At 34.0% G+C, this 11,603-nt stretch overlaps 2 protein-coding genes across 2 annotated transcripts; one reads left to right on the forward strand and one right to left on the reverse strand.

The window, feature by feature from the left end:
• Positions 1 to 384: 384 nt before the first annotated feature.
• LOC111701677 (uncharacterized) lies at positions 385 to 5,849 on the forward strand. Its single transcript, XM_023473069.1, has 9 exons — positions 385 to 494; positions 841 to 903; positions 1,237 to 1,386; positions 1,851 to 2,011; positions 2,510 to 2,603; positions 4,097 to 4,311; positions 4,735 to 4,938; positions 5,006 to 5,255; positions 5,694 to 5,849. The coding sequence occupies exons 5-9, from the start codon at positions 2,521 to 2,523 to the stop codon at positions 5,833 to 5,835; spliced, it is 894 nt and encodes a 297-aa protein (XP_023328837.1). The 5' UTR covers positions 385 to 494; positions 841 to 903; positions 1,237 to 1,386; positions 1,851 to 2,011; positions 2,510 to 2,520; the 3' UTR covers positions 5,836 to 5,849.
• Positions 5,850 to 7,532: 1,683 nt separating this feature from the next.
• On the reverse strand, positions 7,533 to 11,275 carry LOC111701669 (uncharacterized). The gene is made up of 4 exons (XM_023473060.1): positions 11,260 to 11,275; positions 10,167 to 10,484; positions 9,951 to 10,084; positions 7,533 to 9,778 (listed from the first exon to the last, which is right to left on the reverse strand). Exons 1-4 carry the CDS (start codon positions 11,273 to 11,275, stop codon positions 8,552 to 8,554), a joined length of 1,695 nt encoding a protein of 564 aa, XP_023328828.1. The 3' UTR covers positions 7,533 to 8,551.
• Between the last annotated feature and the right edge of the window lie 328 nt (positions 11,276 to 11,603).

Genomic DNA, 11,603 nt, shown 5'->3' on the forward strand with positions numbered 1-11,603 from the left:
AAATTATATATTTTTCGTAAAGGGTCAAACTTTAACTTTAACATCTCCAAATTAAATATTTGTCGTAAAGGGTCAAACTTTAACTTTAACATATCCAAATTATATATTTGTCGTCTTCATTAATTTATACTTTTTAATGTATTGAATAATAATTTGTGAGAAAAATATCTGACTAGTTTAGCAGGATTCAACAACAGGCCAAAGAAAATCTGAATACTTTCCTCAAAATCCTATTTTCTAGTTCTGGCGTGGTAGACCTTTGATATTCTCAAACTATTAATTCTGCTAATAAAATGAAATATCCAAGGTCTTCGCCATCAGGTTGCAAAGCTATATGCTAAGATATAAGGATTTGAAAATATAAAAATATTTCTGTTTAGAATATTTGAGGATAAAAAGATAGAAAAGTGGAGGAATGAAACCCATCTCTCCTTCTCTCTCCAACCTGCTACCTCGGTCTGTCTTCTCTCACTGGAGAATAATACGTACATTAGGAACCAAACCCTGACACAGTTTAATTATAAACAATAAAACAAATTATTCTTTATTTATATTTTCATAATTAATATCAGCTGGTGCACTGTTGTCTCAGACGGAGATATGAAATATTTACTTAAGAATATGTTCTCCAAGGAACCTTATGCCGAAACTTAAAAAAAATATGAAAACAACAAAACCCAGTTTTAAATTTGGAATTTTTATTATTTGAGAAAACTTATTTTTTTAATATTTCTTTTTATGTATATTTTATGGTTTTATAATTTTCACTTCATCATAAAATCCACACCACGTGAAAAGGTTGAGATGAGAAGAATATGTGTTGACAAGGTATTGGTTTAGCAAAGTGTTAAATTTACTCCAGGTTTCTCATCATTATCCTGTCATATCATCTTACCAGTTCAGGTAATCCTCCTCATCAATCATCATCATTGTCAGCCTTGAAATATTCTCATGTTTCATCATTCTCATCCTCAATATTTTTTCAATCTTATTCTAATCATCATCATCCTTTCAATATTCTTATCTTTACATAATTCTTATCATCACCATCATCTTTATCCTTACAATATCTTCATTATCATCGTCTTCATTTTTACAATATTTTCAACCTCATCATTGTCATTCTTTCAATATACTTCACTTTACATACTATTCAGTTTTTTCATTCTCATTCTCATCAAAACCTTCATCCATTCTCCTCTATTATCTCTATAATTTAATAATTACCCAACCTAGTGTCCCTGAAGTGGGTGTGTCTTGTTACTGTCAATGTGACCACGCCCCCTGCCAACTGAGTAGATGTCCCACCTGCTACACCTTCTCAAGTATCAACCCTGGGTGCCACGCCTCCAGGCACACCCCCTCCAGTACCTGTTGTACACTCAGGTGGTTAACCAAAACATCAGCTTACTTACCTCAAACTCTTTTTTATAATTTTTATATATTTTTCAACCTGATGGCTCCTAAACCTTGTAAATTCAAACTTTTTCTAATCGAGGATTTCCAGTTTAAACCACCAACATCATTTAGAACAGATGCAAGATTAGAAAAATAGACTTTAGGTATTCATGTCCTTCGTGGACACATCCGTTTTAAAGGAATTGAGTCTTTGCCACAATCTCAAATTGATTGTTTAATCCTTTGATATTTCTAACTTAGACTTTTTGAATTAAAAGTATTTTTAGTTTGAAGTATCTAAGGTCTACGGCATTAGGTTTTAAAGAAATAGCGATTAGAAAATCAGAGTTTGTGGCAAAGACTCAATTCCTTTCTGGCGTCTCAGAAATGGTTTACATTAAAAGTTCTAAAACCTAAAAGTACTAGAAAACAAATATGTAATACAATTGCAGGTTAACTCCCTCTGCTCCGAGTACTGCTGTACAGCTGGGAGTACCTACAGTGAGACTGGAGTACTCAATAGAGGAGTTCTCAGCTCTAGGAGGAGAGAGAACACACTCAACAACATTCAAAACTATTGGAAACCATGTCAGGATCAAACATCTAGTTTCAGGTTGGTTCTCAGGAAAAGGTCGAAGGAAAATAGTGCCTAAAATGTTTGAAATAAATAGAAACATTAGAGATGTTGTTGAATCAGATTTATGTTTTTCTATTTTGTTGTAAGAAGAAACCTATTGAATGACTCCTTGACCAGGAGGACCATTAAGAATTGGTTGTCGGGGGTTCATGAAGATAGTAGAACAAATTGCGTTGCTGTGTGTAACGATGCCAAAGGAATTGAGTCTTTGTCACAAACTCAAAACTTGTACTACCTATATCTTTGCAATCCAATTATTTGAACCTTTAATATTTCAAACTATGATTATTTGATCTAACACAATCAATAGTTTGAAATATCAAAGGTTTACAACATTGGGTTGCAGAGATAAAAGTATTATAATATCAGAGTTTGTGGCAAAGACTCAAATCCTTTGATCAAATGTTCGAATATTTTGGAGATATGTAACGATTCAAGTTTTTTAAATAACTTTTATATAAGATATATGTTTAGATACTGAGGAAATGTTAGTTTATAGTTCGGTCGAATCTGAACCAACCTTCTCTCCAGGATCCTGGTTTATACTTGATACAGAGAACAAACTCAGGTTCAAGAAATACAGATTGTAAAATCTTCTTGAATATTAAGATCAGATTTGATGATATATACAGTTAGACAATCAAAAAACTGTGAAAGAGGAAGACGACATTGAAACCATAATGAAGTGTATACTGATGTTGTTACAAAGCAACAAATTCTACTTATTACACACTTCGTAAGGGACTGTAAAGGAAAAATGAAAGGGGGTATAGGCTAAAACCTAAGCATTTTAGGAGTTGATCGAGAGCTATAAGAGTTCTTTCTGATGTTCCTGTCTCAGTAGTTTTCAACGGATCATATTCAGCAAATAAGAAACCGATCTGAAAACGACGATATCCCAGAGAAGCCTAAGTAACTTAGGTTTGCTTCTATTATTATTTGAATTTCATAATTTTTGATTTATAAAATAATATTATTTATACGTCCGTATCACGTGACTAGAACTCCAACCAATGGCAGTGCAGTATACTGGTCACGTGATACAGTCCGAGTCACGTGATAATGATACTGCCCTACCATTTGGTGGGAGTTCTGGTCACATGATATTCATTATATTTATCAATTATATTTACTAAAAATGAAAAATGATTAAATTCAAATAATGAAAGGAGCAAACCTATGATTCTTAGACTCCTCTGTTTTCAGATTGGTTGTGAATTTGCTGAATATGGTCCGTTTAAACCTACTATTTTTATACAAAATTTTATGTATATAGATTTTTGTATAAATTTGACACAGTTTTTTTTGATCAATTTCTCGAGACAGAAACACAGATGGGTCTCGATCAACTCCTAAAATGCTTAGGTTTCAGCCTTTACCCCCATTTGTTTTTTCTTTACAGTCTCTTTAAGTGAAATGGGTCTGTTTTCACAGCATAGCTGTGTCTAATGTTTTCTGGTTCTTGCTGGTTTTATATTTTTTTACCACTTACGGCTTTTTAGCTTCCAAATGGCTCAACAAAAATCAAGAATGCTATACACTCTCAACTAAACCCCACTATTTATAAATTATTCCAAATAAAATTGTAAAAGTTTGAAATATCCAAGGTTGATGCTATCACGTTGAAAATATGTCCTAATTTTAAAATCATCGTTTGTGGCTAGTTATCGGTTTCTTTGTAACTCTTATAGAAGATTTTGACCTGAATTAAGCAAACAAATCTTTTGTTATCGAACTATTCGAAATCTTCTGTCAGGGTCAGATTTAGCATAGTGGAAGAATGCTAACTTTTCAAACTTCAAACTTACAAAGGAAGGAGTTGATTCTTTGCCACAAACTCTCATTTTCTAATACCTATATCTTTACAACTCCAATGTCGTAGACCTTATATATTTAAAACTATAATCACTGTTAGATCTAATAATCAAAGTTAGAAATCTCAAAGATTTATACCATCTAGTTGAAAATATATAAGGGTTAGAAAATTTGAATTTGTGGCAAAAACTCATCTTATTATTTAAAAATGGATAAAAAGCTATATTTACACTGTAAACTGTACAGGATGGTAGATCTTAACTCCGAGAGAGGTGAGAATACCGCTCTGCCAGGTTGGCTAAAGTATAAGGACGGAATTATCTCCAACCCTGCTCCTGGAGTACTACACCGAGGAATACATATCCGAACCCTGGATTGCGAGAGACAGGAGTTTGTTGCTGAAACTAAAGGAATTAATACTGAGCTGGAGTTAGGGTCTCCAACAAATCTTATTTTCAAAGGTAGAAAATTAAAGAAACTGCACTTTGTAATTTCAAGTTATCCCTCATATTTAAGAGGCCCAGGCGCGGCTTATTCCATTTAAACCAATATGTGATAAAAAAACGTGACGAATATTGTCGTTTTAATAGTTTAACAATTTTACCATTCTTTCTACACCATACATTCGTCAGTCACATTTATAGAGAATACATCATCAATTTTCAAAAATAAAATCATGGATATCTCATTCAGACGACCCTATCTAGAAATGGAAGGTAACTTGAAATAACGTCTTACAGTATTTCTAAACAGTAAATCCATAGTTTCCTTTAAACCTTATCTTTACATCGTGAATGACTCAAAACTGAAAGTGTTTTGGGTCCGGCTTATTTTCATGTCTAGAAACAAATGATAGATAAATTTTGATATTTCGTGTTTTCCAGGAGGAGATCATTCTGTCGTTGAGGAAACTAGATCTGGAGACAGGGTTAAGTTCTCTCTAGTTCTCAGAGAAGGATCAGGGATAGAATCAACCCTGTTCCAGAACCAGAGCTATATCCGCAGCTGGGATGGAGAAGTTCAAATCAACTCGGAGTCAGTCATCACTTTAATCTTAAACTTTCAGCATTCGTGCGGAGTATTTTTAGGTATTTGATTACTTACAGGAAAAGATTTATTCATTTTACAAATATGATGGCATCTTATTTTTTGTAGGAACCTTTGATTCCTTGGTTTTCTCCGTCCTTGTCTCTCCCTGCAGGGCCCAGAGTAATGAAACTGTCCTGCTTCCTCCTGGAGCAGATCTAGGATCTAGGACTGTTTGTTTAGAGTGGGATCAGGGCAAGGAATGCAAGGTGGTTGAGGTTCGAAGGTTCCGGAGAAGGACGGATAGAACTTTATCCTCCAGTAGTCCTGTTGATACAATACCAGTTGTCTGGAAAGAGAGCAATGATAAACTACAAAGGTAGAAAAGGCCTAAAAATAATCAGGAAATACATTCTTCATAATTTTCAATTTTTCTTGAAATATTTTATGTCTACATCGTAATATTCAGTTGGAGTGTAGACGTAATTTCAAGTAACCCTCTATTTATAGAGTTGCATGTCCGATTCACAACGGTACCCTTCAAACCTATCTGATCAAATATGAATGAAATATCACTTGTTTTTCTTTCAATTGTAATTTCTCTACAACATGTATGATGAAACAGTGACTTGCGAATTTTCTCGATAGAGTTAACAAAGGAATTTGTCAGAATTTAACACTTTTTAAATAGAAAGTCATCCTCATTATTACTTAAATTGACGTTTAAAGAGTATCGTTGTAAATCGGACAGTCTGCTCTACAAATGTAGAGTCACTTGTGTCTACAATCCCTTCCAACAACATTTCTATTATTTTAGTGTTCTTGAATCTGATTGGTACGCTGCACTGTTAGGTCTACCTAGATCTGTTGTTATTGTTCTTCAACTAATCGGAGGAGTTCTCCTTCTACTTCTTCTTGTTAAGATGATAATCTGTATTTTGCCAAAATGTAAAAAATAAAAAACTTTTTTGAACTCTGGTAGAATTAGGAATTTTACAGCTTAAATTGTTTTTACGAATTTATAATAAGAGATAGAAAAATTGATAGATAGATAAATAGATAGATAGATAGATAGATAGATAGATAGATAGATAGATAGATAGATAGATAGATAGATAGATATATAGATAGATATATAGATAGATAGATAGATAGATAGAATGATAGATAGATAGATAGATAGATAGATAGATAGATATATCTTGAATTATGAATTATTACATCCTGTGGAAAAATATTTATCTTTTCTTATCTTGAAACTAAACAATACTTTGTCAACTTTAGTATGCAGAAACACGCAGAGAGTATGCGAGTTTTAAATCAAAATTTAAGGCGCTCTGCGCCCCCACCCCCCTCCCCTAAATTTTAACACGGAATAAAAGTTTATAATTTTAAATTTATATGTATGTATACATAACGGTATTGGTACCGCCAGAGCCTTAATTCTTAAACGATTTTCGTTGATTTGACACGGAAAATATATTCCAAATATTTCCGATCTAATGTTGTAAAAAAACTTGCATTATGATTTTTTGAATCAACGTTTTAAGGGTAATCAATGCCAGAGCCTTGGTTTTCAATCGATTTCCGATTTATGGATATTTACGATCTAATGGTGCAAACAAACACCTTTTACGGTGTGTCAAGATAGATCAACAAATTGTTGATTTTTAAAAATTGTTTCTTCCGTATTTTCCAAAACGTGAATCGTGAATATTATTGGCCAAAGAACATGATAAAAGGTTTACGTTTGACAATTTTGTTGAAATTAAATCTATGATTTCAATTACTGTTTTTTTTTCAGTAACACCTCGTAAATGAATATAGTATATATATATATATATATATATATGGACGGATTTGCGCGAAAGGAAAGTCAATCGACCACAAATGTGCAAAAAGCAATTAATATTTGTATACAGGGTTACCCACAAAGGATGAGACTTCAGAGACGATTTTGCGGAATTTGTTTAGTCCGTTTTCTTGCATTCAGGTTTCCTTGTAGGCCAAAACTGGCTTATTATGTGCTTAATAATTTAGTAAACCATCAAAATAATTACTTGAATGTAAAAACCAAAATTCAAGCCTCAAATCGTCATATTTTTAGAGTTTTGGGTCGTCTTTGCAGTGTAATCCTTGGTGGGTCAACCTGTATATATAATAAATACACACTTTTGTGATTTACATATTTTATTAACTCTCAGTGATGACACTTAACTGAGTTGAAACTTTATGAATAGGGTTGAATTCCTTAAATAAGGTTCAACTACTGGTTAAGAGTTTAACAATTCTGGTAATTATTGAAAACTCGCCTCAGACTCTAATTTTCCAATCCTTAAATCTGTTATTCCAAAATTTTAATTCTGCCAGAACACATAGTTTTTAATACAAAAGGTTTACATCAACGTGTTACAAAGATAGAGGGATCAGAAATTAGAGTTTGAGAAGAGTGAATCGTTGATTTTGAATTTTATGAAATCTATGGCCGAGGTTTTAAGTTTTAAGTTTTAAGTTTATTTGTAAGATTTCTGAACTAGCATATAGATTATAGAAGGAGTAAATTAAACAAGCCGTTACCAGTTATCTTTGCGAAGTAAACCATTAAACGTAAAAAAAAAAATATTTAATAAAAAAAAAATATTTTTTAAACCCTATTTATTAGATTTAGCATGATAACATAATTTGTGTATAAGAGACTAGTACAAGGACTAAACAAGGTGACAACAACAAGTTTGAGATTACAATAATAATAAAAATTGTAACTAGTTTTTTAAAGTCATTTTGATACAAACAAAAAAAACCTTAATTACATTTATTTAATCTAAACACTGATTTCCCTGGAAAAGTTAAGGAATGTAAAAAAACCGTAAAAAGTTTTTCTAAGGAAATTAAGCCTTAGATTTGTCACAAACTGAAATTTTCTTATCCCTATATCTTTGCAAACTGATGGTGTAAACGTTTGATATTTCTAACTTAGATTATTTGATCTAACAGAATTCATAGTTTGAAATAGCCAAGGTCTACGACATTTGTTTGCAAAAATGTAGGGCATTGAAATCAGAGTTTGTGCCAAAGACTCAATTCCTTTCCGGGTGAAAAAACTGAATGACCAAAATGGAAATTGAAAAGGATAATCTTACACCAGGGTTAGGACCAGCATGAGAGGACTAAATATTCAGAAATATTCTGCATAATCCAAGGATATCATCGTGCAAAATTATCCGTACATACTTTTGCAAAATATAAGAATAACTGTGACATAAACCTTGACATTAGTGCGACTACTTATTAAATGAAAACAATGGCACACGCGACAATAAATAAATAAAAATAAATATGGAAGAGAAGGAGGAGCGCGGGAAGAGGATAACGTTTTTGTCTAAAATGATGAAACTAGTAATAATTTTGATATTTTTGGTACTTTCGGAGATTTGTCACGTTTGGTTAATTTCTCCGTGTTCAACCTTCACTTAGTCTTTACAAATATTAAATGTCGTTAAAGTCTCCAATATCTCGCGTGGGAAAACACACTAAAACCCCTTGTGTTCGTCTAGGCATGTTTGTATCAATGTCTTTTCTTCTTTATCTGAGTAATCATATTTTTAATTATTGTTTTTAAAATCCAACATTAGGAGAAGGTTGAGAGTTTTCTTAGTCTTGACTCTGTTATATAATCTATATTTCGTAATCCTTCCTTCCACCCCAGTATTTCTCCTCTAGTAGATCAGCTTGACGCTGTATTTCAGCAATCTTCTCCTCCAGTAGTTCTTCATAACCCTCGGATACATAACGATCCTTCTCCAGAACCTGGTTTATACTCTCCTCAAACTCTTCCCTCGACATGCTCTTAATTTCTGCAACCTGGATATTCTCCGACCTTGAAGGACTAGGATAGATCGGATTTCTAGATTCAGTCTGAGCTGATGATTTAGGGATATATTGTTTGGGTGTGATAGGACGGAAAGTATTAATGTAAGGAGTAGTTTCTTCTACCACTGGCAGAATAGTTGTTGATTCAATAATCTCCTGGATGGGTTCTTGCTCCGGCTCCGGGTTCTGTAAAAGCTGCTGAGATTCATATGTACTGAATGTAACCTTATCCTCTTTGTACTCTGGCATATCTTGTTCAAAATCATCTTTGAAATTTTCTTCAACTTTCTGGATGATAGGTTCAGATTTTACGGAAATAATTGGCTCAAGAACTTTAAAACGCGCAACATCATCAGATACGTTCTCATTCTCATTCTCAGGTTTACTGATGATAATAATCTCATCAGGATTAGGAGGATTAAACCCCCCTGTTGTACCGACAAGATCTAGAACTACTGCCTGCTCTCCAGCTCCAGTAGATTCTGTATAGAACCTTGAACCTCCAGTGGAAGAACTGAAACTATTTATAGATACTTGTCTCACGGACGGATTTTGAACTTTTAGATCAAAATCCGAATCTAAAAACTGTGTGTTTTCTCCATCTGTCTGAGAGGGTTGGAACTCGAGGGGTTGGTAAGTATGGGAAGGGTTTTGAAAGGTCGATGCATGGTTTTTATGTTTTATTTCCTGGTTAGACTGTGTTTTAATACTGTTTAAGTGGTTGCGTTTAGTATGTGGTTGATTATGATGATTTGGTTGATGTACTGTGGGAGGGGGTAGGTTAGGTTGATGATGGAAGGTATGAGGGGGTTGGTTTTTTTGATGAAGAAAAGCTGAAGCGGGTAGGTTGGGTTGATGATGAAGAGTTGGAGGAGGTAGGTTGGGTTGATGATGAAGAGTTGGAGGAGGTAGGTTGGGTTGATGATGTTTCTGAATGTTTGGTTGGATAAGGTTGGGTTGAACCCTGATTCTATGTGTGTGTGGGATGGATCTGACAGTGGGGGGATGAGTGACCAGACGGAACACCGGAGCCTGAAACAGAAAAATTTTAAATAGATATATTTAAATCTGACAGGTTTTATATAGATCTGCTCCAAGTTATATACGAACATCTACCCGCTACTGATTATACTAGAAATCAAAATTTTCTTTTTCTCTGAAACATTCTTGCTCAATACACATTACAGCCTGTTCATCATATAACCTGGAATTGTTGGTCTTGATGTCTCCTATACTCTTCTCTAGGGGCGGGTGGGTAGAGAAGGTTTCTCATTCTGTCCAAGAGAGACAATCTCTTCCCCCTCCTGCCAGCTCCGTCCCTTCTCTCTTCTCCGTGGACTAAAGTTAAAAAAGTAAAATTCGGAAATTTTTATTAAAAAATAACAGTTTTTGAGTTCCAGGAAAAATTATATTCTCTTACCATTTTGTTTGAAATGTCGATTGTTTCGTTGTTTGAACCCCTGATGTTTGGTTTGTGGAGTAAAGAGCTGGGTTCGGAACCGTTGATATGTATCTCTAGTTTCTCTTCCTCCAACATCAAGTCTTGTGTTTAGAACCTTGCTGGAGTCAGTCTCTTGGTCCCAGGTCGACCTGCTGGACTGATCTCTGTTAAAACCTGTTTTCAGGTGCCTGGTATAGCTGGTGTATAGATCTGTAATAGGATTAGTATCTAGGTCACTGTTTAGTTCCTTCAAAACTTGGGACTGATCACTCAGGAACTGGAGATGCTTCGGTAAACCTAAAATATAAACCCTGAAGTTATGTTCTTAAATTCTTTGGAGCATTTCTACAAAATGATATTGGATTTTTAAGGACGCAAATTAAAGCAATCGTTTAATGACAGTAGTAGAATTATTTACAAAGTTCCATATTTAGATTTCTAATTCCTTTATCTTTGCAACTTTATGATAAAATTCTTTGATATTTTAACCTTAGACTATTTTATCTTACAGAATTCGTAATTTAAAATATTTAATAAAGGTTTACGACATTGGGATAAAAGATACAGGGATGACAAAATTTGAGGTAATAATCTAAGTTTGAAAAATCAAAGGTGTACACAATCAGGTTGCAAAGTTATAGCATTCGAAAATTTGAGTACATGGCAAGCACTCAATTCCTGTACCAAGACAATGAGGAAATGAGTCTCACCCCGTGTTAAATCTTGGATCGGTTTCTTTGCTGTTCTTCTTGGAATAATTTCTCAGCAATTCTAATAAGTGTTCCTACTTCCTAGCAGTGCTAATTTGAACCCTAAGCAGGAAACATTTTTTGTATCCTTATCCCACACTATATACAGGGGGTTTCATACTTAACAAATTGACTGATATAATCATATAGATAATCTCCTTAACACACTACACACCATATAAGCGAGGGAGGAGGACACGATGTAAGGAAGAAGAGGAGACGAATGGATGGGTTGGGGATGGTATAGAGAGGGAACAGAATCGTCTATAATATAGCACCGGCCTAACCTGACAGAATCGTCTATAATATAGCACCGGCCTAACCTGACAGTTCGTCCATAGTATAGCACCGGCCTAACCTGACAGTTCGTCCATAGTATAGCACCGGCCTAACCAACCTGACCGCAGGTTGGTGCAAAAGGTCAGGTTTTTGTTTTTTTGTTGCTCAGATAGTATATTTGTCTCTGAGATGAAGTATAATCTGAGGCTTTTCTATAATTAGTTTTGGTTTCGCACACTTGAATCTACACACCTTGAGATATTTAACCTGGACGTTTATTTATTTAACAATATTATTGTAAAAGTAAAAATGATAAAGTCTAACCCAGAGATTGCATGAACCTTAACATAATCCTATACCTGAACATAATCCTAAACCTAACCCTGAA

The sequence above is a fragment of the Eurytemora carolleeae genome, unplaced genomic scaffold (genome assembly GCF_000591075.1).
Source record: "Eurytemora carolleeae unplaced genomic scaffold, Eaff_2.0 scaffold294, whole genome shotgun sequence".
NCBI classification, from domain to species: Eukaryota; Metazoa; Arthropoda; class Copepoda; order Calanoida; family Temoridae; genus Eurytemora; species Eurytemora carolleeae.